Source organism: Hypanus sabinus, unplaced genomic scaffold (genome assembly GCF_030144855.1).
Source record: "Hypanus sabinus isolate sHypSab1 unplaced genomic scaffold, sHypSab1.hap1 H_1, whole genome shotgun sequence".
Classification (NCBI taxonomy): domain Eukaryota; kingdom Metazoa; phylum Chordata; class Chondrichthyes; order Myliobatiformes; family Dasyatidae; genus Hypanus; species Hypanus sabinus.
Genome location: NW_026779040.1, coordinates 54,030 through 75,001, shown reverse-complemented (window position 1 = coordinate 75,001; position 20,972 = coordinate 54,030). Strand labels below are relative to the sequence as shown.

The 20,972-nt window shown below is 46.9% G+C and overlaps 1 protein-coding gene across 1 annotated transcript; it reads left to right on the top strand.

Annotated features, from left to right (window-relative positions):
• Nucleotides 1–12,905: 12,905 nt before the first annotated feature.
• LOC132386042 (beta-1,3-galactosyltransferase 5-like) lies at nucleotides 12,906–19,252 on the top strand. The gene is made up of 3 exons (XM_059958332.1): nucleotides 12,906–12,923; nucleotides 16,813–16,888; nucleotides 17,667–19,252. The coding sequence occupies exons 2-3, from the start codon at nucleotides 16,840–16,842 to the stop codon at nucleotides 18,611–18,613; spliced, it is 996 nt and encodes a 331-aa protein (XP_059814315.1). The 5' UTR covers nucleotides 12,906–12,923; nucleotides 16,813–16,839; the 3' UTR covers nucleotides 18,614–19,252.
• Nucleotides 19,253–20,972: the final 1,720 nt, after the last annotated feature.

Sequence of the window (20,972 nt, the reverse complement as noted above, 5' to 3'; positions counted from 1 at the left end):
AGTGGCCTCTTGGACAGGCTGATGGATGAAAGGAAAATAGAAAGTTATGTGGTAGTGTGGGTTTACTACATTTTTAAAGGATTACATGGAGGGCTGAAGGGCCTGTACTGTGCTCTAATGTTCTATGGTTCTAAATGTCCTGACCTTTTGATCTTGTGATGTGATTTCGTCGTTTTCAGTTTAACCTGGATATACCGACTCCAAGACCATGTCATGAGACCCCTGTACACCTGCTCATTAATGCGAATATCTGACCCGGCAACCATGCGGCAACAGCTCATTGCACGGAGCATGCGCACACGGACAAAGCGGCTGTTCAGCTCAAACATGACGATGGGGAGGAAATGCGAACTTAGGCTTGGATGATTTTTGGAGCCAGGCGCGTGGTTTGTGCCTGTCAGAAAACTGCTGTTCTCCTGCGGTCACCCGCTGGAGCCCACAAAGAAAGGTGCGGGGAAATAAATGAAATAAAAACAGAAGCAAACAAGCAAACAAACAAAAAAATAAATACAGCCAAGGAGGGGCCATTATGAAGGCGCAAATATCTTGTCAACGAAAGACGTCAAAGGAGAGCGGCCAGACTGGTGCGAACTGAGAGAAAGCGGACAATAGAAATGGAATCGCCTAGCAGCGCTTACGTGCAGCAGACCAGCTCTGATGTCAAAACACCGTGAACATTGATCAGGATGGGCCGCAACGAATACCACTTGTCTCTTCAATACCGCGAGAGAGGGAGAGAGAGAAATAGAGTGAGAGAGAGAGAGAGAGAGAGAGAGAGGAGAGAGAGAGAGAGAGAGAGAGAGAGAGAGAGAGAGAGAGGAGAGAGAGATGGGGGGTGGGGAGAGAGGGAGGTGGAGAGGGAGGGGGGAGAGAGAGATAGTCCTGTGAGGGAGAAAGAGAGAGGAAGAGAGGGGGTAGATAAAGAGGGAGGGAGAGAGAGAGAGGGTCAACTGTTGACATATCAATCCGGTTGCTCAGGCAAGACCGAATGCAGGCATGCAGCCGAAACGGTATCGTCGACAAAAGCCCGACAAACTCATTCTCTCTCTCTCTCTCTCTCTCTCTCTCTCTCACACACACACACACACACTCATACACTCACACTCTCTCTCTCTCTCTCTCTCACACACACACACACATACATACACAGTCTCACTCTCACACACACACACTCACACAGTCCTCTCTCTCTCTCACACACACACACACAGACACAAACACAGTCTCACACACACACACACACACACTCACACAGTCTCTCTCTTTCACACACACACACACACACTCACACAGTCCTCTCTCTCTCTCTCACACACACACACACACTCACACAGTCTCTCTCTCTCTCACACACACACCACACACACATACACACACACAGTCTCACTCACACACACACACACACACACACACCACACACACACACACACACTCACACAGTCTCTCTCTTTCACACACACACACACACACACACACACAGAGTTCTGGGGTTGGTTCACTCTATTAATTAATGGTGTGAAGTTGCGAGTTTGATCCGTCCCTTGTGCGGGGAAGTTCTCACTTCCGTCTTGTCTGTGATCAGTGCTGCCTGAAATTTGCTCGGCTTCAGGGGCAGGGAGCCGATCCCCTTCTGGAAATTCATTTCACCATGTATCCGTGAGACTGCTGTTTTTGTAACATATAAAATTGTTTTTACTATATTTGAAGAGAAATTTATTTTCTCAGTTAAGGGAGGAGGAGTGTTCCGAACCGGTTCGACCAGGTTTCGACACAAAAGCCTCTTGTTATTCAATGGAATATATGTGCTTGTCAGAATCTTACAGATCAACAACCGGATTGTTTGAAAAGCAATTGCCCGATTAGCTGATGAGTGCAGGGAAAAGCGTTTGAATTATTGAGACGAAGTGTAAAAACACTTTTGAATTATTTTGAGAATAGAGAAATGCTGAATCATTTATTTCTGGCCACTCTTCTGTTGTTGCCATGGCCAGATGTGGCACATCCGCACATATTTCAGCAAGATTCAGGTGTCCTCGGGATGGGGAAGGCTGCCTGCCGGATAGGACGAGGCAAGTGGCAACTCAAATGGTGAACATGGGGAGAACTTCTGAAAGAAATTCGGAGTCTGACTCTGCTTCTGAACTCCCTCGGTCCATATTGTGAGGCAGGATTTTTATATGTAAGGCAACTGACACAACCGAAGCTGCTGAAAGTTCTCTCTCTCTCTCTCTCTCTCTTTCTCCCTCCCTCCCTCCCCCTCCCCCTCCCTGCATGAGTTCAAGTCCGCAGCAGCATGTGACTGAAGTCGTAGTCCCAATAGTCCCACCTCGCGCATGCTCTCTTAAAGAAACAGTCTCTGTAAACGACCGCAGGTTCGTAACAAGAAAAATGAGAGTGCATGGACAGTGCCTGCTTGGATTTTCCGAGAGGGCTTTGACTAGTTACGCGTTCACGAGGTCGCGGGAAAATGCCATTGTGGATTCAAGATTCATTGACCGGCCGGAGAGAAAGTTTGTAAATATATGGGACCTATTGGGGCTAGCTGCTGATGGCACGTAAAATGTCAACGATTTGGATGGTTGAATTATTTCTTCCTGGCCACGTTTGCAGATGATACATAGACAGGTGGAGGGACAGTAGTCTTCAGGAAACATTGAAGTCTGCAGAAGCACATGGACAGGTTGGGATACGGGCAAAGATATGATGAACGGAATATTGTGTGTAGTCTACACTAGAACATAGAATTGTAAAGCACAATGCACACCCTTTGGCCCAGAATTTTGTGCCGACCCTTAAACCTTGCCTCCCGTATAACACTCCACCTGAAATTCTTCTATATACCTGTCTGGTAGTCTCTTAAATTCCACTCGTGTATCTGCCTCCACCACTGATTCAGGCAGTGCATTCCACGCACCAACCACTCTCTGAGTAAAAGAAACTTCCTCTAATATCCCCCTTGAACTTCTCTCTCCTTACCTTAAAGCTATGTCCTCTTGTATTGAGCAGTGGTGCCCTGGGGAAGAGGCACTGGCTGTCCACTCTCTCTATTCCTCTTAATATCTTGTACACCTCTATCATGTCTCCTCTCTTGCTCCTTCTCTCCAATGATTAAAGCCCTAGCTCCCTTAATCTCTGATCATAATGCATACTCTTTAAACCAGGCAACATCCTCCACTGTACCCTTTCCAATGCTTCCACATCCTTCCTATAGTAAGGCGACCAGAACTGGACACATTCTCCACGTGGCCTAACCAGAGTTTTATCCCTCGTGACTCTTAAACTCTCTCCCTTGATTTATGAAAGTTATCACGTCATAGGCTTTCTTAACTACCCTATCTACTTATGTGGCAACTTTCAGATATCTGTGGACATGTAACCCCAGATCCCTCAGCTCATCCACACTACCAAGTATCCTGCCATTTACTTTGTACTCTGCCTTGGAGTTTGTCCTTCCAAAGTGTACCACCTCACACTTCTCCGGGTTGAACTCCATAGGCCACTTCTCAGCCCACGTCTGCATCCCATCAATGTCTCTCTGCAATCTTTGACAATCCCCTTCACTATTCACAACACCACCAAACTTTGTGTCGTCTGCAAACTTGTCAACCCACCCTTCTTCCCCCACATCAAGGTCCTTAATAAAAATCATGGAAAGTAGAGGTCCTAGAACAAATCCATGTGGGACACCACTAGTCACAACCCTCCAATCCGAGTGTACTCCCTCGACCACGACTGTCTGCTTTCTGTAGACAAGCCAGTTCTGAATCCACCTGGCCAAACTTCCCTGGATCCCATGCCTTCTGACCTTCTGGATAAGCCTATTGTGTGGAACCTTATCAAATGCCTTACTAAAATCTATGTAGATCACAACCACTGCACTAGCCTCATCTATGTGCCTGGTCACCTCCTCAAAGAAATCTAACCGGCTTGTTAGTCATGATCTGCCCTTCACAAATCCATGCTGACTCTCCCTGATCAGACAATGATTCTTTAAATGCCCATTGATTGTATCCCTAAGAATGTTTTCCAACATCTATCTCACCACAGACGAAAGGCTCACTGGTCTATAATTACCTGGACTATCCCTAATAACTATTTTGAACAAGGGAACAGCATTCGCCTCCCTCCAATCCTCCGGTACCATTCTCGTGGACAGCAAGGATATAAAGATCCTAGCCAGAGGCTCAGCAATCTCTTCCCTCACCTCGTGGAATAGCTGGGGAATATTCCGTCAGGCCCTGGGGACTTATCCATCATAATGTATTTTAACAAATCCAACACCTCCTCTCCTTCTATATCAACATGCTCCTGAACATCATCCTCACTCATATTGTCCTCACCATCATCAAGTTTCCTCTCATTGGTGAATACCGAAGAGAAGTATTCATTGAGAACCTCGCTCAGTTCCACGGCCTCCAGGCACATCTACCCAACTTTATCTCTAATCGGTCCTACCCTCACTCCTGTCATCCTTCTGTTCTTCACATAATAGTGGAATGCCTTGGGGTTTTCCTTTACACTACTCTCCAAGGCCTTTTCATGCCCCCTTCTTGTTCTCCTCAGCCCCTTCTTAAGCTTCTTTCTTGCTACCCTATATTCCTCAATAGACCCATCTGATCTTTGCTTCCTAAAACTCACGTGTGCTGCCTTCTTCCACCTGACTACATTTTCCACCTCACTTGTCATCCATGGTTCCTTCACCCCACCGTTCTTTGTCTTCCTCATCGGGACAAATTTAACCCTAAAATCCTGCAAGAGATGCTCAAACATGGACCACATGTCCATAGTAAATTTCCCTGCAAACACATCATCCCATTTTACACCCGCAAGTTCTAGCTTTATGGCCTCATAATTTGCCTTTCCCCAATTAAACAATTTATATATCCTCTCTGATTCTATCCTTTTCCATGATAATGCTAAAGGCCAGGGAGCAGTGGTCACTGTCCCCCAGATGCTCACCCTCTGAGAAATCTGTGACATGACCCGGTTCGTTACCTAATACGAGATCTAGTAAGGCATTCCCCCGAGTCGGTCTGTAAACATACTGTGACAGGAATCCATCCTGGACACACTTAACAAACTCTGCCCCATTTAAACTCTTGGAACCAATCAGGTGCCAATCAATATTAGGTAAGTTAAAATCACCCATGATAACAACCCTGTTATTTTTGCACCTTTCCAAAATCTGCCCCTCAATCTGCTCCTCGGTATCTCTGCTGATATCGTGGGGTCTATAGAATACTCCCAATGGAGTAACTGATACCTTCCTGTTCCTGACTTCCACCCATACTGACTCAAAAGAGGATCCTGCTACATTACCCACCATTTGTGTAGCTATAATAATATCCCTGACCAGAAATGCCACCCCTCCACCCCTTTTCCCCTCCCCCATCCCTTTTAAAGCACTGAAATCCAGGAATGATGAGAATCCATACCGTTCCTGATGCCAGCCAATTCTTGTCAGCCGATTACGTCATAATTCCAAGTATGTATCCACGCTCTAGGTCATCACCTTTGACGGACAATAATTCAGAAACAAAAGCAGAGACACAATGGGACAAAGGGCAGAGAAGACGCTATTTCTCAATTAGCGTAACACTGTTCAAAGTTCTTATGGTCTTATTTTCCTGTTTTCCTGCAGTTTCCCACCGATGGCAGCAGACATGCATTACGTCGTTACGTGGCAAATGGTTCCTCAAGGCCGCTTTCCTCTGCCTCCTGATTATTTGTCCAATTTTGGTGGAGCAGCAGTCGGAGTCACAGCGGCGTATCGTCCGGATGTCCCTCCCGGCAGAACGGCAGCTCCTTCCTGATGCGAAAAACCCCCAACTAACTAAGACAAAAAACCCATTAACTACAAAAAAAACCCCAAAACAAACATTAGGTATCAACCACCAGAAACAATACGTTTAACCATCATCTATATATATAAAAAAGTGATCAACCGCCAAATTCACATTTAAAAAAAAATAATAAAATTAGAAGGAAACCATATAGAATAATTCAAATTAAATGGTAATAATTGGCAAAAGAACCCCATCTGCTCTCAAAATCGAATCGAGGTTCAAGAGTTCTACTATTTTTTTTTTCCAAACTGAGACTTAACATTACTTGAGAAAACCATTCAATTAATGTAGGGGAAGAGATATCTTTCCATTTTAATAAAATAGCCCTTCTTGCTAGTTTTAACTGCTTTTCTGAAAACAATATAGGCTGAGCTATATTCCCAGCAATTTTAAAAGACAAAGCATCAATAATAAGAGAGGACCATCAGACTGAAGTAGAATGCTTTATTCTGTGCTATGTATAGCATTGAGAAGTGTGTTTTGGCATCGGGTTATAAATCCAGTGATAACACATAGAAAGCGACCACCACTGCAATGCTAGCACAGATTTTCTACCATGCCAATATATCACTCTAAGAATTATTCCCCTAAGATGGTACAAGTGGCCCAAATTTGGGGCCCTGGCTCACGGAATAACACATTGCTTTAATATCTTAAGCAAGATAACTTTTTTTATTTCTATCTTTTACAGTTACAAAATAACAAAAATGTAAAAGGGCCCAAAGCCTAGTTTGGACACACACTGCATGGTTAGTACTTAGTAAGACCCTCTTTGGCAAGTGTCACAGCTTGGAAACGCTTTCTGTAGCCAGCTAAGGGCTTTCAATTCTTGTTTAGGGGATTTTCGCCTTTTCTTCCTCGCAAAGGGCTTCTAGTTCTGTGAGATTCTTGGGCCGTCTTGCATGCACTGCTCCTTTGACGTCTATCCACAGGTTTTCATTGATGTTTAGGTCGGGGGACAGTGAGGGCCGTGGCAAAATCTTCCGCTTGCGCCTGTTGAGGTAGACAATTGCGGATTCTGAGGTGCGTTTAGGATCATTATCCTGTCGTAGAAGCCATCCTCTTTTCATCTTCAGACGGTGTGATGCTTGCTTCCAGAATATGCTGGTATTTAACTGAATTCTCTCCTCCCCCTACCAAAGCATGATCTTTCCACCCCTTATCAGTTGGAGAGCTGTTCCTTTCGTAAAATTCTGCACCCTTTTTTCTTTGCTCATTGCGGCCAAGAAGTTCTATTTTAAATTAATCAGTCCACAGGACTTGTTTCCAAAATGCATCAGGCTTGTTTACAGGTACCTTTGCAAACTTCTGACGCTGAGTTTTGAGGTGACGACGCAGGAAAGGTTTTCTTCTGACGACTCTTCCGTGAAGGTCATGTTTGTGCAGGTGTCGCTGCACAGTAGAGCAGTTCACCACCCCTCCAGAGTCTGCCGAAACTACCTGAAGGTCCTCTGCAGTCAAACGGGGGTGTTTGATTTGCCTTTCTCGAAATCCTACGAGCAGCTCTTTCGGAAAGTTTTCTTGGTCTTCCAGAGCTCAACTTGAAAACGCTTTGGTATCTTCTTCTCGTGCTTTGTGGGCATCATTTATTTTAATTTTCAGAGTTCTAGGCAGCTGCTTAGAGGAGCCCATGGCTGATGATTGTTGGGACAAGGTTTGAGGAGTCAGGGTATTTATAAAGCTTTAAAGTTTGCATCACCTGGCCTTTCCTAACGATGACTGTGAACAAGCCGTAGTCCTAACGAGCTAATTAAAGACTTTGGTAAAATATATCTGAGAACTCAGATATCTTTGGGTGCCCAAACTTTTGCGAGGTGCTCCTTTCCTTTCTTTTTCAAACTTTTGCACGCCACTGTAGCTGGTGTGCGCTGGGGAAATGTGTTGGAGGGGAGTGGGGACAACTTTTCCGATGCTGCTGGTTCCTGACCATTCATTTTCCGTTTTACTTGGGCAGACAACGCAGGTGTCATCAGAAAAGGGAAATAAATGCTGTTGTCGTGTCCGGTCTGTGGGCTCCCGCCATGCAGTTCGGAACCCCGTACAAAATATATCCACTCAAGCCTCTGCGCTCCCAGGTTGTCTATTCATTCCATGCATGGGCGATACGAAATATACTTTTTTTTAAAAGAGTATTTAAAAAATCAGAAGTTACCATCAAGCACCTTCCCGCGTATCTATTCTATCAGGCAAAATGTTCACAGAAATGCAGCGCATTGATGTCCCGTTCCGTCAAAACCGACACAATGTCTTGCCTTAACCTCTTAGTTTTTTTTTTCTTAATGGACATAATAAACCTCATTATCCGACTCGCTGGCCCAAGCCTGGGCGGTTCCAATTTTACTCTGAAGCAGAGCGGTGCAACAGCGATATGCAAAATATTTGCTCCTTTGGATGGCAATCAAACTGGGGCCCAATGGACATGAGATGATTAGCTGAGGGAGTGAGAGGTATGATTTATATTCAAAATAGCAAAAGCCCTCCGATGAAAGATATTTTCCAGCTCCCCTGCAATCCTTATCGCCACTGCCTCCAGATGTCATCGCAGCGGTTTAGTCAGACAGGGAGGAGAATGCTTCAAATCCTATCCATTGCAGCGGGGGGGGGGGGGGGTGGTGGGAAATCAGGGACAGACACTCCACCGAATCGCAAATTCATACTTGAACTTGAAAGTGAACTTGAACGAGCCACGTCCTTAGATCAACGGCCTTCTCTGCTCCTTCCGCCCGCTTCCAAGTCTGGAAAGTTTTCAGTCAACTCAGCTGCATTCGGCGCCCTTCACTCGAAACTGCAGCCTCACCATAGGAACCGAGGGAGTCCAACAGAAGAGCTGGACCCCGAATCTCAACGCGTCCTCCTGTTTCCCCAGCACCTCTGTCCATGTTCACAAACCGCGTCCCCACTTGCTGGTCGCTGGCCGGCGGGCTTCACAGTGGCAGGAATAACTGAATCTTGCCGAAGTCGGTGCGGGTCTGCAAATGTGGCCGAGGGAACCGCAGAAAGGTGGCCAGAAATAGATCATAAAACCTTTTCCATGCTGCAGTAAGTGACAATAAGTGGTTTGTCACTTCGCCCGAATACTTTAAACGCCCTTGCGTGTAGTTAACAGCTGGCTGAGCGATTTTGCTCAATGACGTGGGAGATGCCAGTTGCTAATCCGTAGGTTCCGACACGCACAGACATCCCTCTGAGCAACTTGCGGCTTTTGTGCCTAAACCTAGTCGAATTGGTTCGAACCACTTATGCTCCCCCCCCCCCCAACCGTGTTAAGAAATTTCTCTTGAAATGTAGCTTTCTCTGTGTTGTGTTTTTTTTTTTAAATTACGTAGTTCAGTCTAGTTTTTTTTTACTATGTCATGTAAACCATGGTCCTGAAAAACGTTGTCTCATTTTTTGCTATGCACTGTACCAGCAGTTATGGTCGAAATGACAATAAAAGTTGACTTGACTTGACTTGACGATGAATCCTGGAAAACATCACCCGAAGCAGACAAAGTGAGAAACCATGCCCCTATATCGCACGTTGCTAAAGAAATTGGAGTTACAAGCATCCGCTATCATCTAAAATGCCGAAGCCTCTTCACCATGAAGAGAGACTTAGAGACTCTGAAAAGGAAAGCCCAGGGAAATATCACTGATGAAGCTGGTGAGAATGCCTGTGCATCAAAAGGGCCATGTAGGAGATCTTCATCAGAAGCAAGGAGTGGGGGGTGTGATGAGATCTGCATTTTTTTTATATTAAGGTGAAATCTCAGAAGGGCTGCAAGTCACATGAAAAGCTTACACAAGCTGTGCAACTCAGAACTGACCAAACACTGCGGGAATGTGCAGCCCAAAAGGAAGATGAGAAGACTGTAGCGGTAACAAGCAGAGGCATAGTTGCTGCAGAGGCCTGCTACCCGGTTTCATGCTGTGAAGATTATACCAGAATCAAGAAAAAGGAACCTGAGTCCAGAGAGAGTGATGATGAAACAGATGGAGAGGAAATGTGTAAAAGGATTGAAAGGGAAGCCCAGAAAGGCATTTTCAAGCTTATCAGAACTATATCAAGATGAATCACTTCTTTGCTCACGAATACTTGAATCTTTCATGCATGCTATCTGGTGGAGTTACTCTCCTGCAGGATTCTACAAGGAAGCACATTCATAGAGAACTGGAATCTGAGCTGGGCAATTCAGCAGATATTTTCCCAGATGATAAAGGAAAATTGTTAATGGTTCCTGAAAGTGTATCATTAAGGGAGGTTGTCTTGGAATATCAAACTCTGCAGAGGGAACTCAAGGTTTGGAAGGCCAAGGCAACCAATTTCGACACGATCATAGATCAAACTTCATCACATATCCACACCAGAATGATTGCTGAGAAAGACAAATAAAGCTACTTTAGACACAACCTTGCAGAAAAATGTAGCCGTAGAAGAGCAACTCCCAGGAAACTCTGCTACAGCGGGCGATGGAATGAATTTGGTCCCGAGAGCGAAAAGTGATCAGCTCACTTTCAGAGATGTTGCCACAACAATTCTGGGTACGGCTCTGAAGGAAGGCAGACAGAGTAGCAGAATGGATGTTGTGTGTTCGACACATACAAGGAGAACTCTATCAAGAATACTGAATGGTATCAGTACGGGGTGAAGGGACTGATCATGAGTTGCAAGGTATCACAGGCAGCAGAGGAGCTTCCTGACCAAAGCCAGTAACAAAAAATATTCTCATTAGCTTCATAGTCCGTGAATGGAGGAAGGCGGAGTCCAGAGCAAAGCTGGAGGAGAAGATTCTGAATGCAACTGTGAAAGTCAAATGTTAAAGAATCACATCTCCAGACAGTGAGGAAGTGTCAGCTCCTCGGCTTCAGCACGAAGAAACAGATGGCCGCCTACTGCCCATGCCACAAGAGAGGGATACAAATCGGTAGTGATCTGCTCAGAAGTCACAGATATCTCTACCGTGCGTTTAGCATTTTGTGACAAGATCGAGGCCCCATTGTTCCAGAGGTGTGGCACTAGAACCCGTACAAGGCTTGCAGACGTAAGAAAGGTTGCTGCCACTGTTGGCGTAGAGGTCTGTGGGGCTCTCATCACGCAGATGCCGGATGTGGCACTCTAAGCGCTTTTGCAGGCAAAGGAGAGACAAGTGTCCTAAAACTTCTGACCTGCAGGAGGGAAACTCGGGACTCATTGTTAAAGTTGGGTCAGGAATAGGACCTCTCCCCAGAACTGACCGATAAACTGGAGGCATTTACATGTCTCCTGTTTGTTCCAAAAGTATCGACCACCAAGGTCAATGAACTCATGTATCACCTTTTCTGTCCCATAAAAAGGTGAAATTGAAAATCATCAATTCCACCCGTGCAAGGACTGGTTAATAAAACATGCACAGGGAGCCAACTGCCAGGCTGGTATATGGGGGAGATGTTTGGGGAAGGACCCACAAGTGCCAAACTCTGTTGGCAGAGGATGGGAGATGGAGAGAGAAGAGGAAGCTGAACAGTTGGTGGAGCACTGGATGGAAGGCCAGCCAGCACACGATGCCGTCCTGGATCTACTGGCCTGTAACTGTCCAAACAAAAAATGTTCACTCCCTAGATGTATGGGTGTTGCAAATGGCCTCAAGTGTACTGACACGTTTAGACTGGCGGACTGTGTGAACCAGGCATCCACCTCAGGGAGCGTGGAAAGTTCAGATGAAGTTCAGATGAAGACGTGGAAGACTTGGAAAATTATTATGATTATTAATAAGTTATGAAAGCTCGGAAAACAAAGTATGGAAAGCAGTCTTTGATTAATATATATTAATTTTACAGCCGAATGGGGCCTGTAATTTTTGTACTGTAATTCTATATGCTATGATATCATTCTGGAGGAACGTTGTCTCATTTTTTAACTGCATTACATTTGTGCTTTCTAAATGACATTAAACTGAATCTGAATCTGAATCTGAAAAGTTAAAGATTGTTTTGATTTGATATGGAAAATATCATGACATAAATAAAACTCCAGAAACCTCACCAAATGAGTATTTTTTTTTTGCCTTTGAGGAGGGTGTGGTAACATGTAATATGAAATATATGCAAAAAGTGATCACTTATTTGAAGTAACAAAGCTACCACTGGTGCAATGCTATCACCTATTTTCTAGCTGTATACCTTGCCAAAAATCACTATGAGCATTATTCCTCTCAGGTGGTACCGACCAACCCGACTGGCTCTCCGGACTATGTTATCTTCAACTTAATGCCTTTCGGAAAATCAGGTCACCTTTTACCCGCTTAGCTATTCACAGTAACAGAAATTTTGACCAGGTGTGCTCAAACTTTTGCACGCCACAGTTTGTGAAAGAAGAATGAGACAAATATTGCAGAAGAGTGGATAGCGGCATCACGTCGGCAGGAAAATCAGGTGTGTGTGTATGTGTGAGAGAGAGTGTGTGTGTATGTGTGTGAGAGAGTGTGTGTGTGTGTATGTGTGTGTCAGTGAGTGTATTTGTGTGTGTGTGTGAGAAAGAGAGAGAGAGAGAGAGTGTATGTGTGTGAGAGAGTGTGTGTGTATGTGTGTGTCAGTGAGTGTATGTGTGTGTGTGAGTGTCTGTGTGAGAGAGAGAGAAAGAGTGTATGTGTGTGAGAGAGAGAAAGAGTGTATGTGTGTGAGAGAGTGTGTATATGTGTGTGTCAGTGAGTGTATGTGTGTGTGAGTGTCTGTGTGTGTGTGTGTGTGTGTGTGTGTGTGTGTGTGTGTGTGTGTGTGTGTGTGTGTGTGTGTGTGTGTGTGCGTGCGCGCGCGCGTGTTGGGGGGGGGGGCGGGTAACATGTGGATAAAGCATAAATAGACATGTTTTGAAGATGCAGACGCGCCTGGCTTGAATCCAGCAGATGCCTTCAATTTCATCAAACCGGTCAGTGGAGTTTCACAGCAACGAAAGCTTACGTCAGAGCGCAACGGGGAAACTGCCAGATCAAAGGGTCGGGTCAAATTCAGAGCCTGCGAATCGAAATAAAGGGCAGTGCCTCTCTCTTAGATGGTACTGATAAGGCGGGACTGGCGAGCTCGATGCGGAAATGCAATGCAGAAACGACGTGCGGCAGTGAGGTGAGTTTACAGAAAGCTCTTGTACTCCCGTCTAATTTCCTCTCCTTTCTCGCACTCCGTTCTGCCCGGTATCTGGCCTGTCGCCGTGGGGTTCTTGGCGTTCTGAGTGTAGCTGATATTAGACCTGAGGCAGTCCACCTTTAATCTGGGGTGGGATCTTCAGTGTCCATTCGGGTATTTCCGTCACGGAATAAGTCATTGAAGTGGGAGATGGAACGCGGAGATGGTTTTGGAACCATTAAACCGACATATCCTCGGTAATGGATGACAGATAAGGGACGGGGAGGTGGGGGGGGGGAGGGGCTGGAAGCGAATGGCAGCGAAGGGAGATTTATCCTGGATTTCAGTGACAGGGGATGTTCCTCAGGGATCAGTATTGGGACGGATTCTTCGCACATTGTTTGTCAATGATGTCGACGGGATGGCAGTGTGGTGAAGTCTGCGGCTGATATGAAGAAACATGGAGTAGTAGGTAGCGCTGCGGAAGCAATGCGATTGCAGCGGGACTTACGACAATTTACATCAGGCGTGCAAGCGGAATTTGGAGCCCTCGAGCAAAGCTCCCGAGAGTTTAATTCACGGGTTTGAGTCTTTGGTAAAGAAAGCAAATTCAATACTAAGATTTATTTCAAGGGAAATACAATATAAATGTAAAGAGATTGTTCTAAGGAGTTATGAGACACTAGTCAGGACGTAAGTGTAGTATATTCATCAGTTTTGGGCCCCATATCACAGAATGGATTCGCTTTCCCCCCTCCCCCGAAAGAATCCGGAGGAGGATCACGCGGATAATTCCGGGAATGAAAGAGTTAACAGATACCGAGCGCTTGGCAGCTTTGTGTCTGCACTCTCCTGAATCTGGAAGAACGCACGTGTGTCTGCGTGTACGTGTGTCTTTGTGTGTGTCTGTGTGTCTGCGTGTGTGAGAGTATGTGTTTGTGTACGTGTGTGACAGCATGTTTGTGTGTGTGTTTGTGCGTGTGTTTATGTATGTGTGTCTGCCTCGCTGTGTCTGTATGTTTGTGTGTGTGCCTGTGTGTCTGTGTGTGCGTGAGACTGTGTGTGTGTCTCTGTGTGCGTGTGTGTGAGTGTTTGTGTTTATGTATGTGTCTGTCAATGTGTGTCTGTTTGTGTGTGCCTTTGTGTTTGTGTTTGTGTGTGTGTGTGTGTGTGTGTTTGTGTGTGTGCGTGTGTGTGTGTGTGTGTGTGTGTGTGTGTTTGTTATGTTAACATATGGACAAAGCAGAACTGCATATGTTTTTCCTGAAGTAGAAATACTTCAAGCAATTGTAATACTAAAGGCAGTGGAAGTGCGAGTGTTAATTAATCTCTCCAAACCTGACCGAATTAGCAGTAGGCAGTAGCAGACTGGTTTCCCTTGAATGCGGCAGATGCTACCAACGTCATGAAACCAGTCAGTGGAGTTTGTGTGAACTCTGGCAGCAACGTTGACAGCAGTGCGGCGCAGAGTAGCTCCCATATCAAAGGGGCGGGTCAGCTTCAGAGTCTGGGATAAACCCAGAGCAAACCCTCTCTGTTAGACAACGTCATGATTCCGGTCGGTCGAGTCTGTCTGTATTGCCTTCGGCTTTGGGTCCCATACCTCAGAAAGGATGCGTGTCCACTGGGGAGTGTCCGGAGGAGGGTCAGGAGGATGACTCCGGGAGCGAATTCGCTGGCATGTGAGGGGCGTGTGGCTGTTATCACTGAAATTTAGAAGAATGCACGTGGAAACTCTCGGAAAGCGACCGGATGTGGTGAGGATGTTTCCCCTAGTGATAGGCATCCAAAACTAGATGGCGCTGCCTCAGGCTGAGGGGCGACCTTTTAGTACAGAAGTAGGGAGGAAATGTTCAGCTAATTGATATGACTGTGGAAGATTGTGTCAAAGGTTGCGGTTCAAGCCAAATCCGTCGGTATGTTTAAAGGAGAATCTAATAGACCATCTGATTGGTCGGGGCATCGGAGGATGTGGCGAGAAGGCAGGTCTATGGGGGTTGATTGGAATCCGGGATCAGCAATGAAGGAATAGCGGATGGGCTGAATGGCCTACATCTTCTCCTTTGTTTTACTTTTTTTTGTTTGTGTGGTCTTATCTTTCGTTCTGAAATGCTGCTTCCCAGATGAAGGGATTTATTTCCTAACGAGACTGTGCCGCTTCTTCCTGTGTATAAACACTTTATTAGGACCCGGTGGCACCTGCCAGAATTTGGGTTTCTGAGCGAGAATCACCCTGGAAGAGAGACCCTGATGATGGAGCGTTTCTAGCCAGTGTACGACCATTCTCTGAGAATCAGAACGAGTGACTGCTGATGGTCTGAAAGGCGTGCAGTTTACCCGAGTCTTCTGGCTTTATGTCACTATGGACTTAAATTTCATTCTGGGATCATCATTCCCAGGTGACGTGGTCTATTTCCTGTCTCTTGCTGACGGAATCTGACATTTAATCTGGTAATGGGAGTGTGAGGCTTGCTGTTTCCACCTGCATCGACACACTCCTAGAATTTGGTCTGCCGAGTGAGACTAACCCGGGAAGAAAGGCCTTTGACAGGGTCCTACATAGGAGGTTAGTTAGGAAGATTCAGTCGCTATGTGCTCATGGAGAGTTAGTAAATCGGGTTAGACGTTGGCTCAATGGAAGAAGCCAGAGAGTGGTAGTGGAGGATTGCTACACTAAATGGAGGCCTGTGAATAGTGGTGTGCCACAGGGATCAGTGCTGGGTCCATTGTTATTTGTCATCTATATCAATGATCTGGACGATTATGTGGCAAATTGGATCAGCAAATTTGCTGATGATACAAAGATTGGAGGTGTAGTGGACAGTAAGGAAGGTTTTGAAAGCTTGCAGAGGGATCTGGACCAGTTGGCGGAATGGGCAGGAAAATGGCAGATGGAGTTTAATGGGGACAAGTGTGCTACACTTCGGAATGTCAAACCAATGTAGAACATGCAAGGTAAATGGTAGGACACTGAGGAGTGCAGTAGAACAGAGGGATCTGGGAGTACAGAAACATAATTCCCTTAAAGTGGGTCACCAGTAGATAGAGTTGTAAAGAGAGCTTTTGGTAAATTGGCCTTTATAAATCAAAGTATTGAGTATAAGAGTTGGAATGTAATGGTGAGGTTGTATCACATTGATGAGACCGAATTTGGAGTATTGTGTGCAGTTTTGGCCACACAATTACAGGAAGGATATTAATAAGTTTGAAAGAGTGCAGAGAAGGTTTACAAGGATGTTGCTGGAACTTGAGAAACTGAGTTACAGAGAAAGGTTGAATAGGTGAGGACTTTGTTCCTGGACTGTAGAAGAATGAGGAGAGATTTGACAGGGGTATATAAAATTATTTTAGCTGTAGATAGAATGAATGTAGTCAGGCTCTTTTCCACTGAGGCCAGGGGAGGAAAAAACCAGAGGTCATGGGTTAAGGGTGAAGGGGGAAAGTTTAAAGGGAATATTGGGAGGGCTTCTTCACGCAGAGAGTGGTGGGAGTGTGGAATGAGCTGCCAGATGAAGTGATGAATGCGGGCTCACTTATGACATTTCAGAAAAACTTGTACAGGTACATGGATGAGAGGGGTTTGGAGGGATATGGCCCAGGTGCAGGTCAGTGGAACTAGACAGAAAAATGGTTCGGCACAGCCAAGAAGGGCCAAAAGGCCTGTTTCTGTGCTGTAAATGCTCTATGGTTCCATAGTTCTAAAGACCCTGATGATATAGGGTGGGTCGCCAGCGTCCAACAAATCTCCGGGATTCAGCCGAGTTACGACCACAAGATCTCGGGTCCAGGGGTTAGGACGGTGTGTGAGCCGCATCCCGGAACGATGTTTATTTTTTTTAACAGTTTCGATACTTGCATAAAACTCACGTTGATAACTTTTGTTTCAAAGCAGCAAAACAGTCGAACGTTGAACGCCATGGCTAACGATGCAGACAGAATTGGAGATCCGGTAACCTCGACTACAGGTGAGCGAGCTGATGTGAGGGAAACAAAAATGAAAAAAAAACCTATTCTTCAATGATGGATGGGGACTGCGAAAGGAAATTATAGGTCTGTTATCCCAAATTCAGTGGATGGGAAGATGCCGTGGTCAATTACTGAGGATGTGGCTTCGCGGTACGTGGAAGTGCATGATGAAGTAGGCCAAGGTCAGCATTGATTCCTCAGGGGAAAAGTTGTCCTGAAGAACATGTTAGAAATCTTTGACGAAACAACAGGCAGTATAGGAAAATATGAGTGAATGGATGCAGTTCCCTTGGATTTTCTGAAGGTCTTTGACCAGATGAGCATTCACGGCACTCATGCCGTCGCAGGGAAGATGCGTGCGTTGGATAGAAAATACGGTGACCGGCAGTAGAGAAAGATGTCAATAAATGGTGCCTATTCGGGTTCACTGCTGTTGACCCGTCATGTGTCAACGACATGGATGACGGAATGAATTACTTTCCGGCCAAGTTTGCAGATGATGCATAGATAGGTGGACAGTTGTCCTGAAAAACATTGCAGTCTGCAAAAAGACATGGTCTGATTGGGAGAATGGGCAAAGACATGACAACTGGAATGTAGTGTATGGTCTTACACCTTGGCTGAAGGAATAGACTTTTTTTCCCCCCAAAATGGTCAAAAATTCAAAAGAAAAATATTTAGGTATAAAGGGACAAAGTACAGAGAGGAGTTGATAGAGGTCAAGGAGCCTTATAATGTTTAAAAGTCTTATTGTCTTATCGTTCTGTTTCCGTGCAGTTCTCTGTGGATGTAAACGGATATCCGTCAGCTCGTTACGTGGCAACCGATTCATCAAGGCCGCTTTCCTCGTCTTCCTGATCGTTTGTCTATATGCCTGGAGCAGTAATTGGAGTCACAGCGGCGTTTCGTCCCGTTGTCCCTTCCGGCAGAAAGGCATCCCCTTCTTGATGCGGCCCGCCAGCCGCTGCGACGAAGGCGCCCCCTTCCTGGTCCTACTGGTCACCAGCTCCCCGGGTCAGTTCGAGGCTCGATCGGTCATCCGCCAGACCTGGGGGAGTGAGCGGTGGGTTGGCGGAGCCCGGGCAGTCACCTATTTCGTGCTGGGACACGGGAGGCGTCAGCAGGATTGGATTCAAAGGGAGGGTGATATGCACCGGGACATCATCCAGGGTGATTTCGATGACACGTACTACAACCTGACCCTCAAGGTGCTGGTGGGTCTCGAGTGGCTCTGCTGCTACTGTCCCTCCGCCGCCTTCGTGATGAAGACCGACTCCGACATGTTTGTGAATACCGACTACCTGCTGGAGCTCCTCTCCCGCGCCCCCCGCAGCAGCTTCGCCACCGGGGCCATTTTCAGAAACTTCAAGCCTACACGCGTGAAATGGAGCCGTTGGTACATCAGCAAGGAGGAGTACCCTGGGGCAACCTACCCACCTTTCTGTTCCGGCACCGGCTACGTCATGTCCACCGACGTGGCTTGCGGCGTGTGGAACCTCTCCGGGACCGCGCCGATGTTCAAACTGGAGGACGTCTACGTGGGGCTGCGTCTCGCGGAGCTGAAGGTAAATCCGGTGCCAATCCACTCAAAGCCCGTGTTCTTCTACCACAAGGTACCGTATTCTGCCAGCACCTACCGGCGTCTCGTCACCTCGCATCACATAACGAACTCGGAGAAGCTGCTCTACTGGCGAGGGGTTCAGGACTCGGACAGTAAGGAGTGACCTGGGGAGGCGTGACGGAAAAGGTTTTACATATTCTGCCCCTTTGAAGAGGGGGCGAGCTTACATCTGCACGGTTGGTGGTGGGCATTTGAGGGAAAGGAGTGAGAATAGGTGACGGGAGAGGGCTTCACGGCGACGGTACGAAAGGAAGGGAGTGAGGGATGTGTATTGGAGAATGCGGAGGCGCTGTGACCGGAAGTATAACAAGAGGAAGGTGGACAAAGAGGTGTGAGCGCGGAGGTAAGCATGCGGGCGGCGGTGCGACTGGGCTGGTCGTGAAAGAGAAGAGCTGGACAGCGGAAGGGAAACTAGGAGACAATGAAAAAGTGAGAAATGGGTGCAGGAAGAGCAAGTATTAGAGAGCAGAATGAGAAAAAGTAATGGACAAGAGAGGGAAAACTGTTTGGAACCGTGACAAATGCAGCTCTTAGAATACATTTGGAAATGGATTAGAAATGAATAGGTAGGGTGCTGAGCATGTTTCAGAAACGTGGCGACGGTGGTGCTACAGCGGGAGGGCGGAGAAGTAGAAATGGCGCGGTTGTGCAAGAATCGGGAAAGTGAGTGACGGGGACAGAAAGCGAAAATGGAAACCAGGTGAAAGGAGGCGGATATGAAGCAGGTCAAGAGGGAAGAGGAAGTAAGAGCCAGAAAGGGTTGAAGGATGCTGTGGGAAGGGCTGAAATGGCGGGGGGGGGCTGTGTGTGGGGGGGGAGAGGTGGAGAGAGCGTCAAGTGCAGGGAGTGGAATTGAGGGTGAGGCGCGGTTAAGGAAAGTGGGAGTGATAGAGGACAGGCGTGAGAAAGAATAAGACAGGGCAAGGGGTTGCCAGGGATGAGAGGAGGCACAGTGGGTAGTTTGGAGCAAGGAATGTGTGCGATCGGAGAACGAAACGTGGCTGGTGTTTGCGGCAATACAAGGAGGGGACCAAAGCCTGCTCTGAGCTCACACAGATTTGACAGAGCGGCGGTATAAAACAGGACACCGAGAAGAACAGGATGGGAAGGGTCCATGCATGAGATCGAATGTAAGAATGCAGCGAGTGCGCATGCGGCCGACGGGTCGCGCCGGTGAATCGATCGGGCCTCCTACGTGACGTGAGCACTCACTTGTGAGCGCGGGCTTTCGAGTGTCCATCTTCCCACCCGGGATGTTCCGCCCGGCACCCTCAGGCAGCCGAACTTGGAATTTGTTCGACATTTGCAATTGAATTTTAATTTCTTCGGAAACGTGGCAAATCCGACTCAACTCGAACACCAGGCCAGTTTTTATTACCGAGTTTATTGTCTTCATCATTATGTGACATCGGTAAGGAACTGAATCATTGAAAAGAAAAGGAGAGTAAAATGTGCCCCTGCTGGAAATCAGTCTGGATGTTTTGGTTGAGCGAAGTCGGGATTACCCTGCCCACCTGACGCGATACAACCGGGGGCGCCAAATGCAGCACGTTGCCCTTCGCGTCTGAAACGCTTCCGTTACCATGACGACACGCCCGCTCCACAGTAAACAAAATCACTTCCGTTCCTCTGGTTTCCAAGTGATTTCACAGTGAAGATCTCTACTCTGCGTACTTGGCTTCCCACCCAAACCTCCCTGACTCCCATCCCCCGCTGCCACCTTTGGTCGACTGAAACTTGAGTCGAAAGTGCAATTTGAGTATGTCAAGCAATTAGAATCGAGTGAGCTCGTAATGGGGGAACGCACAAGTTCCAGCCAGCTCCACCATCAAGCCCACTTCTTCCGATTGGAGAGTTTATTTTGTCTTGATTTCCTAATTCTCTGAGATATAGCCAGCCTTTCACTATCAGGGGAGTGTCAGCTTCGGTTCATTCACTGGACGTCATCACCCTGTTGTTTCCTGACTCAAAGCGTTCTCGACGGGTCTGTGTCAGGGTGGAGTCAGGTTTTGGGAATTCCTCATGACTTTCGAATCATGATTCGTCCGTGGGGGTTAGGTTAGGGCGGTGGTGAGGAGTGCGAATTCAAACCAGGTCCGTTGTAAGTTTTCGTTTCGTAGAGAGTGGCGGAATGGGCTGCCGGCGGCGATGGTGGAGGCGGAAACGTTTGGGTCTTTTATGAGACTCCTGGATAGGTACCTGCAGCTCAGAAAAATAGAGGCTATGGGTAATCCTAGGTAGTTGTAAGGACAGTTCCGGCACAGCTTTGTGGGCCGAAGGGCCTGCATTGTACCGCAGGTTTTCTGTGATTCTATGCTTCTAGGTTGCAGACAGAAGAGTGCATTTGCCCATCTCAAGAGGCCAGACAGTAATGGGGAGCGATGGCTGAGACTAATTATTTGCAACGTTGGGGCCAGGGGACGGGCATGGGTAAATCGCACGCAAGTCTGGAGTTGAACGGA

Bases quoted from the DNA above. Each gene is read 5' to 3' on its own strand.
- LOC132386042 (XM_059958332.1), top strand. From the start codon at position 16,840: ATGGCTAACGATGCAGACAGAATTGGAGATCCGGTAACCTCGACTACA. The intron at 16,889-17,666 runs GTGAGCGAGCTG...GTTTCCGTGCAG, and splicing joins TCCGGTAACCTCGACTACAG to TTCTCTGTGGATGTAAACGG.